Genomic DNA, 14098 nt, shown 5'->3' on the forward strand with positions numbered 1-14098 from the left:
ACATAAAAAAGCAAGACTACAGTTTGCCAAAATGTACTTGAGTAAGCCAAAAGCCTTCTGGGAAAACGTCTTGTGGACAGATGAGACCAAGATAGAGCTTTTCGGTAAAGCACATCATTCTACTGTTTACCGAAAACGGAATGAGGCCTACAAAGAACAAAACACAGTACCTACGGTAAAATATGGTGGAGGTTCAATGATGTTTTGGGGTTGTTTTGCTGCCTCTGGCACTGGGTGCCTTGACTGTGTGCAAGGCATCATGAAATCTGAGGATTACCAAAGGATTTTGGGTCGCACTGTAGGGCCCAGTGTCAGAAAGCTGGGTTTGCGTCCAAGATCCTGGGTCTTCCAGCAGGACAATGACCCCAAACATACGTCAAAAAGCACTCAGAAATGGATGGCAAAGAAGCGCTGGAGAGTTCTGAAGTGGCCAGCAATGAGCCCAGATCTAAATCCCATTGAACACCTGTGGAGAGATCTTAAAATTGCTGTTGGGAAAAGGTGTCCTTCCAATAAGAGAGACCTGGAGCTGTTTGCAAAGGAAGAGTGGTCCAAAATTCCGGGTGAGAGGTGTCAGAAGCTTATTGATGGTTATAGGAAGCGACTGATTTCAGTTATGTTTTCCAAAGGGTGTGCAACCAAATATTAAGTTAAGGGTGCCAATACTTTTGTCCAGCCCATTTTTGGGGTTTTGTGTGACATTATGTCATATTTGCTTTTCTGCCTCTGTTTTATATTTGTTCCAATACATACAAAGGGAATAAACATGTGTATAGCAAAACATGTGTTAATGCAATACCTTTTTTGTGTGAAATACTTGATTTTCAGGAAAAATATCAAGGGTGCCAACAATTTCGGCCATGACTGTATATATATATATATATATATATACACACACATATACACACACATCACACATATACATATATACACACACATACATACACATATATACACACACACTGCTCAGCATAAGATGAGCACACCCCTTTTGAAAAGTAATATTTTAATCAATATCTCAATGAACACAAGAACAATATCCCAAATTTTGCCAAAACTGAGTTTCATAGAACATTTGTTTAGCTCATTACATGAAAGTAAGGTTAATATTATAACTTAGATTACAAAATCTTCAGTTTTACTCAAAATTAGTTGATGCAAACATGAATACACCCCACAACAAAAACTACTACATCTAGTATTTTGTATGACCTCCATGATTTGTAAAGACAGCACCAAGTATTCTAGGCATGAAGTGAAAAGGTTGGCGACATATTGCAACCTCTATCTTTTTCCATTCTTCAAGAACAACCTCTTTAGAGCTTGGAAGCTGGATGGAGCGTGACGCTCAACTTGTCTCTTCAGAATTCTCCATAGGTGCTCGATTGGGTTCATATCAGGAGACACACTTGGCCACTGAATCACTTTCACCCTGTTCTTCAGAATGCAACAGTGGCCTTAGATGTGTGTTTTGGATCACTATCATGTTGGAAAAGTGTGCGACGATCAAGGGCAGAGTGATGTAGCATATTCTCTTTCAATATAGAGCATTCATCTGTGAATTCATGATACCATCAATGAAATGCAGCCCCCCAACACCAGCTGCACTCATGCAGCCCCACACTGCCACCACATTTTAATGAAGGCATCCTGCATGTTTCTTTGTATTTCTCACCTTTGCGACATCATACAGTTTTGAAGCGATCAGTTCCAAAAACGTATATCTTGGTCTCATCAGCCCAGAGTCCAAGTAGTAATTTTCAGCATAGGCCCTAGCAAATTCTAGGTGGGGATTTTTGTGCACGGGCTTTAGGAGAGGCTTCCTTCATGGACAACACCAATGCGTGCCATTCCTCTGCAGCATATGCTGTATTGTCAAGGGCAACAATCACCCGAATTTGTCTTTCTACTTCTTTAGCTAACTGCAGTGAACTTGCATGGCAATTTTCATCAACCCTTATCAGAAGATGCTCTGTGAGATGGTTGCAGTTCCATCTTTGTTAAATTTTACTATCCCTTTTGCTCCAGAATTCTGACTGGTCAGTAGAGCTTCACTGATCTTCTTGTAGCCTTTACCTTTCTTGTGTAAATAAATTATTTTCTTTCTCAGGCAGTGTAACATTTCTCTTCCATGTGGTGGCATTGCTGACAGCATGAAATGCGAAGGGGGTTTTCCTTGTTAATTAACTCCCTTTTATAATCAACTATCTGCTGGACACCTGTTTAATGACCAGTTAGACTCACCTGTAGTTGAATTCTTGTTAATTAGGATTTTGATGTCTAAAATTTAGCTTTTCTCCTAAGACTTTCATTGAGGTGTATTCCTTTTTGCAACATGGTCTTGAATGAATTTGTTAGGAAAAATACTCTGTGTGCAGATTAACAAATATTGTTTGCAATCAACAGCTCGCATTGGTGGGAGTATTTTGTAGTATAGCGTCATATAGAAAATGTTGATTTTGAAAGGAAAGTAAAGGTTTTATGACAAATTTGTGGGGTGTACTCATTTATGCTCGAACTGTGTGTGTAATAAAAATATTTTTTTTTTGTAGTGCTGGCACTGCGAACATCCCACAGACATGCTGATAGGTTAACTGGTTCCTGTGTAAACTGACCCTAGTATGTGAATTTGAGAGAAAAAAAAAAAAAAAAAAAAGGAAAGGAGGAGTGCTTAGTATCCAAAAAAAATTGCGAGTTTGGAAGTCGATTCAAGCATTTTTATTGACAGTAGCAACAAGTACACCAATCCAACTTGTTTCGGGAGAAAAGATACCCCCTTCATCAGGACTATCAAACTGACACAATCAATATACAGATATTTAGATATTATTGCATGAATAAAATAATCACATATAAAAAGGTAATGCAAAAAATAAGAGAACAAACACTTTAGCATTACCTTTTACATGATTCTTTTATTCATGCGGTAATATCTTCTGTGTATATCTATATATTAGTTGTGTCAGTTTGATATCCTTGAAGAAGGGGAATCCTTTTTCCTGAAACACACTGGTTTGATGTACTTGTTGCTACACAAAAAGTTCTTTAAATTGATTTTGAAACTCACAATTCTTTTTGAGCGCTTCTTTCCTCACTTCTTCCCAGTCTTACATGCACAAATAACCCAAAAAGGCAGCAGCCCAAAACCCAAGAGGGTCTACTACCACTCCATCATCAGCCAAATTTCTTCTCAAAGGAATCCTTCTGATTCACCTATATAACCACCCACCCAGGATCAGTCAGTCCAGCGTGGTGTATGTGTGTGTGAGTCAGGAGAGTTAGGCTAGCCATACATGGCTTGAATTTTGGCTGATTCCAAAATGTGGCTGGCATTGCCTGGCTTCACAAACACCTAGTTGAAAATCTAAGTAATCAGGTGGAAACTGCACTTGCAGTCACTGTTTGGGTATTCTGACAACCATGGAAACAGTGGCTGTCAAAATACAACAATCGGAAGATTCCTCCATCTAGGCTGATTCTCCTATGTAAGCCCTCATTCACAACTAGCATTTCCAGGTGATTTTGAGGCTTTTGTTTTGCACATTTTTAGGAATGAAACGCCACACTAAAGCTTCTTTGGGGCAGGGCTGCACTGTTTTTGCCCTACAGACATTATGGGAGGACTGCATGTTTATGGCATTCTTCTATTGAAAGCAATGGGTCCAAAAACACCCCATGTTTCCTTCAAAGTAGTCCATGTACCTTTTGAAGCTTCAGGAGTTGAGCTACAAGCACCTGAGTGCTAAAATGTGAACAAAAACAATACAAAAGCATTGTATTTTGGTTGATGAGCATTTTGGAGTTTAGTGGGTCAAGCTATAAACCACTCAATTGTGAAGGAGAGGCTTAACCCTTTAGGGCTGCTTCACACTAGTGGTTAGGGGCTGTATGGATGTTCCAATCAGGTCCACCTGTCCGTTTTTGCAGGTGGACCCAATCAGACCCTCCATCCTTCTCTATGGAGTGGCGGATGTAAACGGACATGTGTTCGTTAAAACACGCCTGCATTCAAACTGATCAGATTCACTAAAAACAGACAGACGGGAGATCCATTCCATCTAGTTCAGGGGTGTCAAACTGGTGGCCCTCCAGCTGTTGCCAAACTACAAGTCCCATGAGGCATTGCAAGATTGACAGTTAAAAGCATGACTCCCAAAGGCAGAGGCATGACGGGACTTGTAGTTTTGCAAGAGCTGGAGGGCTGCCAGTTTGACACCCGTGAATTCTAGCAGATCGGATGACAGTCTGATGTAAAACAGAAAAGGTGGTCTATTTACATCCGACCGCCCATAGAGAACAAAGGGCTGTGTCCATGTCTGCTCTGCTTAGGTGGAGCGGACACGGACCTCTCATCCGCCTGCTCAGCGGGGATCAGAGGACAGATCTGCTTGGTGTGAAAGTGGGCCTTAAACTCTGTGCTTAAGCCATGCTTTTACCAACTACTAACCCCTTTAGCTACAAAGTCAGTGGCCAGGCTATGCACATTCTGTTGTTGCTTTTGGTGGGCATAGCACCAAGTAAACGGGGCCACTCAGCAATCAAGGGGTTAAAGCTGGTATTGCACCATAAAATGCTCTCTGAACAGCGATCTAAATATGGATCACTCTTGAGAGACCAACATGTGTGTGAACAAGCCCTAAGGCTCCATTCACACTTCACAAGCATGTGTTTTTTGCATGACAACATAGAGCAACCCATTCAATTGGACACCTTACACATGACAAACACGCTAAAGAAGCTCCTTCACTTTTTTCGAGTGCAGAACTTGGTGCGTTTTTTTCTACCACGTTTGGGGGTGTTAAAAATAGCACGCGGTTTATAACTCTTTTAGTAAACACGCAGTTCAGCACCTGTCCTGAAACGCATAGATGTGAATGCAGCCTAAGACTCTCGGCTCCTTGAGGACAGGAAGTGATGTGAATGTACAGTATGGAGACTTGTCGCTGTCTGTATAGACCTGAAACTAACAGGAATAATAATAGACAGAAAGAAAAATACCATAATAATCAAAGCACAGGCACAGCAGTGCACTCAGGCAGTCTCATCGATAGGGAAGGGGAGAGCAGAGTGTGGAGGGAAGGAGAGAGCAGAGTGTTGAGGTCCCACATGGCACAGTGGTCCCCGCATTGACTCACCACATTCCTCCAGGTCCCAGGCGGAGTCAGACTCGGGGTCCCTGTGACTGCAGCCCCCCACATGTCTGCCCAGGTCCGGGCTGAAGAGTGGGGAGGACCGGTGCAGGCTGCCTTCTCCCCCTCCTCCGCTCCCAGACACCCCGGGTCCCTCGGCCACTAGCAGCAGCAGAGCGCACAGTGCACCCAATCCAGGTGCCATCATCTTCCCCCTTTCACCGTACACTTGTGTGTACACACACCGCCCTAAGTCCCGCCCACGGCTCCACTGCCGCAAGGCGCTCCCGGGACGTGTAGTCCACACCAGGCGTGTTCCCAGTCAGGGCATCGCCTAATGTACTACGACTCCCGTGAGCCTCCGCGGTTCATTCACAAAGCAGGAAGTGGAGGAGAAGGTGCGTGCTGTCAGAACAGGAGAGGCTGCAGCTTGTGGGCCAGTAAAGGTGGGTGTGTCGGGGCTCAGCCGCTCGGTTCCTGTCAGACTTTCTAATATTATACTTAGATCTTTAATTAGATGTCATAAATTAACAGCTGCATGCCTATTATTTTCATATATTTATATCATGTAGTGTATTGGACATTTCCACAGCAACCAAGTGCTCTGTAGGTCACAGGATAAGAGAAATAGAGGTTGGTTTACTAAAACTGGTGCAACTCAGCAAAGAAACCAATCAGCTTCCAGGTTTTATTGCCTAGGCTTAGGGTCCTTTAACACAGGGCAGCCCCGTTTAGGGGGTCTGCTTGCTCAGCGGGGGATCTCTCCGCTGAGCGAGTGGATGACAGCTCTGTGTCCGCTCAACTGGTGCAGAGCAGACACAGAGCTGCTTGCTCTCCTCAATAAAACCAATCAGCTTCCAGATGTTATTGGCCAAGCTTAGGGTCCTGTCACATGAAGTGGAACCCTTTAGGGGATCCGCTTGCTCAGCAGGGGATCTCTCCGCTGAGCAAGCGGATGACAGCTCTGTGTCTGTTTCGCTGTCCAGAGCGGACACAGCTGCTCGCTCTCCTAAATGGGCGGACGGAAGAAAATGGACTGCCTGTCCATTTTCATCCGATCCAATAGACGGAAGGGAAATTGGATCCCGATCCGTCCCTTTTTGGCAGATCGGATGTCGGCGGGTGTCAACGGACACATGTCCGTTGACACCCGCCGCTCTATAGAGGAGAATGGAGGTTCCGATCAGGTCCGCCTGAAAAACGGGTGGGTGGACCCAATCGAAATGTCTGTGTGAAAGAGCCCATAATTGAACAAGCTGGAATTAGAAGCTGATTGGTTACATTGCACAGCTGCACCAGATTCTGAGTGCACCAGTTTTAGTAAATCTCCCCCATATTCTCTGTATGAACACACCCTTCAATATATTTTGAAATTTGATCCCATATCAGACTTATGCAGGCCATAGATGGGTCGAAAATCGGCCGATTTTTCGGCCGAAAATAAAATCGGCCGATTTTCGGATCGTTAGTGGGCTATTTGTTCAGCCGTTTTTCGGTATTTTGGCCGTTTTTTTTAATCGGGAAAATTGGAAAAAAATCGGCCGATCGGCCGATTTTCGCGGCAATAATGGGCTAATCGGCCGATTTTTTACCGATAAAAAATCTGCGCATGAGCAGTGACCTGCAAGAGGAAGACAAAAAGAAGAAAAAGAAGATGATGAAGAAGAAGAGGATGATGAAGAAGAGGATGATGATGATGAAAAAGAAGATGATGATGATGATGATGATGGAGTAGAAGAAGAGGATGATGATGAAGAAGAAGTAGAAGATGAAGAAGAGGATGATGATGAAGAAGAAGAAGAAGATGAAGAAGTAGTAGAGGAAGAGGATGATGATGACGAAGAAGAAGAAGAGGATGATGAAGAAAAAGAAGAAGAAGAAGAGGATGAAGAAGAAGAAGAGGATGAAGAAGTAGAAGAAGAGGAGGATGATGATGAAGAGGAGGAGGATGATGAAGAAGAGGATGATGATGAAGAAGAGGATGATGATGAAGAAGGAGAAGAAGAAGGATGAAAAATAGGAATTCCAGTCCGGCAAAAAGTGTCCCTGCAGAGAGCTCTGCTATTTCTTTGACAGTTCCTTGACATTTACAGAGGTTGCAACAATGTATCTATTTGTTTCCGAATAAAAACATCTGTATCCTAAATGGATACAAATAGATACATTGTTGCAACCTCTGTAAATGTCAAGGAACTGTCAAAGAAATAGCAGAACTCTCTGCAGGGACATTTTTGCCGGCTGTAGACGGGATGAAAATCGGCCGATTTTTCTTTTACCATTGGTGGTAACATCGGCCACTTGAACGACCGATTGTTCGTTTTTTTTAAAAGAAAAATCGGCCGATTTTCGACCCATCTATGGCCTGCATTAGAGGTAGTTAAAGCGGAGTTCCACCCAAAAGTGGAAGCTTGTTTGCCTCCCCCCTCCCTCCAATGCCATATTTGGAACCTTTTGAGGGGTGAGCGGATACCTGGTTTTGACAGGTACCCACCCACTCCCACTTGCGTCGAAGTAAGCCAGAAGTTCGGCCTCCTCCTTCCTCTCGCAGTCTCCGGAGAGCCTTCACAGGTCCTAGAAGACTGTCAGACCAATCAGGATGTGTAGCGCAACTTGCGCATGCGCAGTGGGTATCCGGCTTTGAATCCGCAAACTGTTACAGCTGGGGGCCCACAGTTGAGATGCTGGCACCAGGGAGAGAAGGGATGGCGCGGGTGTGCACGTCGGTGGACCCTCGGAAAGGTGAACAAGTGTTTATTAAAAGTCAGCAGCTACAGTTTTTGTAGCTGTTGACTTTTAATAAACACAAAAACAGCTGGAAGTCCGCTTTAACTCTTTTGTTTTAACTTGTACCTACAGGTAAGCTTATAATAATTCTTAGCTGTAGGGACGGTGAATATTTCTTAAATGTGCACCATTTAGGAGGTATTTGCAGCAGCCATTGACTCCCCAGCACATGCGCAATGTGCTCTGATTTCAGGGCAAAATGAGTGTGCAAAGAGCACTGTGCCTCCATCATGACTTCTGTGTGCATGCACAAGAGTGATGTCATCATCGTCCAACCATTCAAACACCCGCCAAGGAATACCAGGTGAGGATTGAAGTGACAGCATGCACCTGCAGGGGTCCCTTTAACCACTTCCCGTTCACCATATGTATGCATATGCCCTCAGGCGGGAAGGGTGATATCAAAGTCATTGGTGCAGCAATGATCAAGATATCATTTTCTTCTGCTGGCAATTCCCTTCAATGTAAAAGTAATCCCAGTAGCTATAGAGCCATTGGACTACCTTTACAGGTGGCGGGAGCCTTTATCGGGCTCTTCTATGCGATCGGGGAGCCTGGTAAGGATGTGACTGGTGGCATCCATTTCCTGGGAACTGATGTTCCTCACACTGTGTGACGTCAGAATCTGAAAGCAATGAGGATTTTGTCACTTTCGGTTCAGCTGTTACCGGCTTGAACAAGCTTCTGATCATACCGATGTCAGTTTGATCAGAAGCTTTGGAGGCCAGAGGAGAGATATGGGGTCTAATAGATCACCTGCCCACTGTCACAGTGGGGAGGATGCTGAACATGCTGCACCTTAAATGCTTTCACTTTGGGAAGGATTTGTAATGGTGGTCAGATTTTTTGTTAACTTTTGTCAGTTCTTCACTCAGTACACTTGTGCTCAGACTTTGGACTTTAATCACTTGCCTACCGGGCACTTTTACTCCCTTCCTGCCCAGGCCAATTTTCAGCTTTCAGCGCTGTCACACCTTGAGTGACAATTGGTCATTCAACACTGTACCCATATTGCATTTTTATCATTTTCTTCATACAAATAGAGCTTTTTTGGTGGTATTTAATCATCACTGGGTGTTTATTTTTTTTGCTAAATGAACAAACAAAAAAAAGTTGAAAAAAAAAAAACATTTTTAGTTTCTATTATAAAATTTAGCAAACAGGCAATTTTTTCTCCTTCAGTGAGGTGCCTTGTTGAGGCTGCACTGATGGGTATTGATAGGCTACACTGATGAGGCGGCACTGATGGGCACTAATAACAAAGAGAGATTCCGCGCAACAGGATCAAGGGAAGGGGCTGCTGCTATCACCTACCAAAATCCTATAAACGGTGTGTGCAAGCAAAAACAAGAAGATGGTGTAGCGCTACATGGTCTAAGAGAAAGGGCACTGACAGGGAGCACCAACTGGCAGCACTGATTGGCAGGACAGATGGACCCTGATTGGTTTATTAGGCATCACTGATGGGCACTGACTGGTAGCACTGATAATTAGGGCACTGATAATCGGTGCCCTGATTATCACTGTAGATCTCTCCTTTCACACTTACTTATCGGAAGTACTTTCCTCGCGTTGTAACAGTGTGAGGAAAGTACTGCCGATAGCCGGCAAGTGTGTTTACATCGTGATCATCTGTGATTGGACACAACTGGTCATGTGGTAAAGGGCGGCTCTGATTGACCCTTTACCGTGACATGTGATCAGCTGTCTCCGAAAGACACAGCGATCACAAAGAGCACCAGGTGCACGCCGCAGGGGGCGCATTTCTGGGAGGACTTATATGACGCCCTCCCAGAACTGGAGAACCGTGCTGAAGGCATCATTTGTCTATAGCGTGGTCAGCAAGTGGTTAAAGTATTTCAATGTTCTTAAAGGATAAGTTCACCTTTGGGAACATGTTACATATTCCACCCATTTGTAGGGTAGAATATGTAACATGTTCCCAATTCTGCAGCTGCTACCAACATAAAAACCAGAAAAGAAACAAAGGTCTCTAAACATTTCAGATTATATCATAATTTCAATACTCAGTCTCTCGAAATGCAAATTATTGAACATTTCGATCCTCATAATAGGAGTGATCGATTTTCTCTCTTCTGCAAAAGAGAGGTTTTTGGATTTTTAAACTTGAATCCCAGAGACCTAAAGGATTTAATTTTGAGTGGGATGTCACCCACTTTTATGAGTAAGCTCACCAACATAGTAGCTTCTCGCAGCATTTCTCGGTTTCTGCTCCATGGGTAATAAATATCAAAATACAATAATATATTTTTTGTTTCGTCTAGAGAAAAAATAATTTCCTTCTGTCAGTTCTTAATGATTTTCCTGAGCAAGACAACAGAGTTATGATAATCTTTTGTTCTCCATTCAATTTTTTCCACAGTTTTATCATTTCTTTTCAATTTTTACTCTCCCCTCCCCTTTCTTTCCATTATATGAATTCTAATAAAGATTTTGCAACTTTATTCCATTCTTTTTTTTTTTTTTTTCAATTTGATTAATTCATTCTTTTTTCAGTCAAATTTCCTTTGAAAAAATCTTCTGTTTGATTTTCTTTTTTCCTTGATTTTTTTTTTCTTTTTTTAGTTTTGTTGATTTTTTTATTCTTGATTCTTTTTAAATCTATTTCCTTGTTTGTCCTTTTGTTTGGTTTATCTTCCCCATATACACATACACATACCAGATTCACTTCACTGCCAATGATGTTGAGTATATATCCCCTAGCAGCCTGTTTTCCTTACACCTCTGTGACCAAGCCCCAATGGGTGGGGTGAACTGTGTCAGAGGGCGAGGCTAGAGCAGTGCTGAGGCTACTCTACACATACAGTGGGGCAAAAAAGTATTTAGTCAGCCACCAATTGTGCAAGTTCTCCCACTTAAAAAGATGAGAGAGGCCTGTAATTAGCATCATAGGTAGACCTCAACTATGAGAGACAAAATCAGAAAAAAATCCAGATAATCACATTGGCTGATTTGGAAAGACATTATTTGCAAATTATGGTGGAAAATAAGTATTTGGTCAATATCAAAAGTTCATCTCAATACTTTGTTATATATCCTTTGTTGGCAATGACAGAGATCAAACGTTTCCTGTAAGTCTTCACAAGGTTGGCACACACTGTTGCTGGTATGTTGGCCCATTCCTCCATGCAGATCTTCTCTATAGCAGTGATGTTTTGGGGCTGTTGCTGGGCAACACAGACTTTCAACTCCCTCCAAATGTTTTCTATGGGGTTGAGATCTGGAGACTGGCTAGGCCACTCCAGGACCTTGAAATGCTTCTTACGAAGCCACTCCTTCGTTGCCCGAGCGGTATGTTTGGGATCATTGTCATGTTGGAAGACCCAGCCACGTTTCATCTTCAATGCCCTTGCTGATGGAAGGAGGTTTGCACTCAAAATCTCACGATACATGGCCCCATTCATTCTGTCCTGTACATGGATCAGTCCAGTCGAGTTGTGTTTCTACCAAACAGTTCTATTTTTGTTTCATCTGACCATATGACATTCTCCCAATCCTCTTCTGGATCATCCAAATGCTCTCTAGCAAACTTTAGACGGGCCCGGACATGTACTGGCTTAAGCAGGGGGACACGTCTGGCACTGCAGGATCTGAGTCCCTGGCGGCGTAGTGTATTACTGATGGTAGCTTTTGTTAGGTTGGTCCCAGCTCTCTGCAGGTCATTCACTAGGTCCCCCATGTGGTCCTGGGATTTGTGCTCACCGTTCTTGTGATCATTTTGACCCCACGGGGTGAGATCTTGCGTGGAGCCCCAGATCGAGGGAGATTATCAGTGGTCTTGTATGTCTTCCATTTTCTAATTATTGCTCCCACAGTTGATTTGTTCACACCAAGCTGCTTGCCTATTGCAGATTCAGTCTTCCCAGCCTATTGCAGGTCTACAATTTTGTTTCTGGTGTCCTTCGACAGCTCTTTGGTCTTCACCATAGTGGAGCTTGGAGTGTGACTGTTTGAGGTTGTGGACAGGTGTCTTTTATACTGATAAGTTCAAACAGGTGCCATTGATACAGGTAATGAGTGCAGGACAGAGGAGCCTCTTAAAGAAGAAGGTACAGGTCTGTGAGAGCCAGAAATCTTGCTTGTTTGTAGGTGACCAAATACTTATTTTCCACCATAATTTGCAAATAAATTATTTCCAAAACAGCCAATGTGATTGTCTGGATTTTTTTTTTCATTTTGTCTCTCATAGTTGAGGTCTACCTATGATGCCAATTATAGGCCTCTCTCATCTTTTTAAGTGGGAGAACTTGCACAATTGGTGGCTGACTAAATACTCCCCTTATCTCATTCTAGTCTTGCTGATTAACCTGTATAAAAAAAATGTATATACAGTATTTCCCTATTTTCAGTCTGGTCCAGTCAAGTGATCCCGTGCCACCCGGCGACAGCTGCAGGGCTGAGGAGAAAGCATTCAGCAATGGCTGGGAACTCCGGGAGCAGTGATGTCACTCATAGGCTTTCATGTCCCAGCTGTTATTAGCCCTCCCTCCTCTCCCCTGCAGCTGATGCTAGCTGATACAGGGGAGCCGGATGACACGACCAGAGTACAGCAGACTGAAATTAAGCAAGTGTATATCTTTTCTATACAGGTTAGTCAGCATAGGTGTTGGGTTTGGGCATTTTTAAGACTTGTTAATTTTAGGCTGGAATTCTATTTTAATCTTCAAATTCACAAAAGATGCACTAAAATTGCAGTTCTCATACAAAGAAAAAACTGGTCACCTACCCAGGTCTATAACTGGCTTTTTAAACAGTGAACATGGAAGGCGTCACAAAGTAAAAAATAGGACTATCCAGTTCAACTTGCCAGCCTACCCCAGTCTAATAATAGCTATTTTCGGCAAGGAACATGGATAAGTATAACTTATCAAAAGAGGGGGATAAGAAAGCCAGTTCAAACTGCCAGCCAGTTAACCAACTATCAAAAACCAAATAAACCTGTCTAAGAACATGCATTTAAAAACAGGGGTTTAGTTAGCACACGTTTGCAAATACATACGTAAGCCACATTTTTTTACTTTGCAGTTATTCTCCTTATTTTCTCTGGCAGCAGGGACACGGTAGCTTGCCCAGCAAAGCACCAGATGTTGTAAGCTGGTAGAACCACCTGCAAACCTACTTCACAGTCTTTGTCAAGATTTTTTAGGATTTTTCAAGAGCTTGTTTTAAAACACTTTTACTGTCTGTTTGGAGTCTTTAAATGTTTTATTGTCCATAGTCTGGCCACAGGTGAGTTAACTGTAGATCTGGCAAAGGCAATTTATTTGCCAGTTAATGTATCTGTCTGCCACATTTTGAGCCCCTAAGCTATGGTGTAAGGCATAAATTGATAAACCTTTCCTATAGTGCAGTTATTGATTATATAAAAAACTAAATCATACATTTAAGGTTTCTTCTGTGTAAGGAATCAACCATTTTATTTATCATTAGTAAATTGCTCATTGATGACTAAGTTTCCAAATAATATATTACCTGCATATTTCTACTTTTAAAGTGTTACTAAACCCACAACAGTCTGTATATGCAGTAAGGTATGCTTGTTATATTCACTGAGGAACCTAAGGGGTTAATCCTCTGCATTATGTAAAAGTGCTGTTTGATCCTGACTGCATATGATTAGTACAGGGCCCATCAGCACTGTCCAGACAGAGGTCAGGGGTTCTGCATCCTCCTAGAGCAGAAAGAAAACTCTTCCTACAAGTTTTAACCAGTGCTCTGCAGAACATTGATAGAAGTCACAAGACTTCTCTAACTGCTGATGAGAAAAAGGTATTTAGCAGTTTATGTTTACTAAAATAATTGCATTTCCATGCTGTGTGTACTGTGGGTAACCAGATCCATCAGAGTGAATGTAGGGTCCTGGGTTTAGAAACACTTTAACTACACATCTATAGTATGTAAATGTAGGCAATTTGTTTTTATAGTATTTAAAGGTATTAAATAGTATATTAATGATGATTTATTGACATGTATCCTGTGATTACAGCACACAGTTATGTATGGAAAGCATGATAGCAAGAAGCCAATATATCGCTGCATTGAATGCAATGAGGAGTCCAATGAACTGTACAGAGATTACAAACATGGAGTACTTAAGATTACTATCTGTGTAAGTTTGATTGAGACATCAAATAAATGTATCAATGTATGAACTTTGTGAACGG

General features: G+C 42.5%; 2 protein-coding genes across 4 annotated transcripts in view; one reads left to right on the forward strand and one right to left on the reverse strand.

Annotated features, from left to right (window-relative positions):
- Positions 1-5373, reverse strand: part of TTC13 (tetratricopeptide repeat domain 13) — a 155660-nt gene extending 150287 nt beyond the window's left edge. For 2 of the 3 annotated variants that reach the window (XM_089654610.1, XM_089654609.1), the window contains exon 1: positions 5136-5373. In XM_089654610.1, the coding sequence (XP_089510736.1) occupies positions 5136-5337 (202 nt within the window). In that variant the 5' untranslated portion in view covers positions 5338-5373. The remainder of the gene's footprint in view (positions 1-5135) is intronic. The other variant, XM_089654611.1, reaches the window with a different exon arrangement.
- Positions 5374-5483: 110 nt separating this feature from the next.
- The window catches only part of ARV1 (ARV1 fatty acid homeostasis modulator), a 49056-nt gene continuing 40441 nt past the window's right edge, over positions 5484-14098 (forward strand). The window contains exons 1-2 of the mRNA XM_089654612.1: positions 5484-5575; positions 13921-14043. Coding sequence (XP_089510738.1) covers positions 13930-14043 — 114 coding nt within the window. The 5' untranslated portion in view covers positions 5484-5575; positions 13921-13929. The remainder of the gene's footprint in view (positions 5576-13920; positions 14044-14098) is intronic.

The sequence above is a fragment of the Staurois parvus genome, unplaced genomic scaffold, assembly GCF_062004578.1.
Source record: "Staurois parvus isolate SC_StPar_1 unplaced genomic scaffold, SC_StPar_1.0 ptg000780l, whole genome shotgun sequence".
In the NCBI taxonomy this organism is placed as follows: Eukaryota; Metazoa; Chordata; class Amphibia; order Anura; family Ranidae; genus Staurois; species Staurois parvus.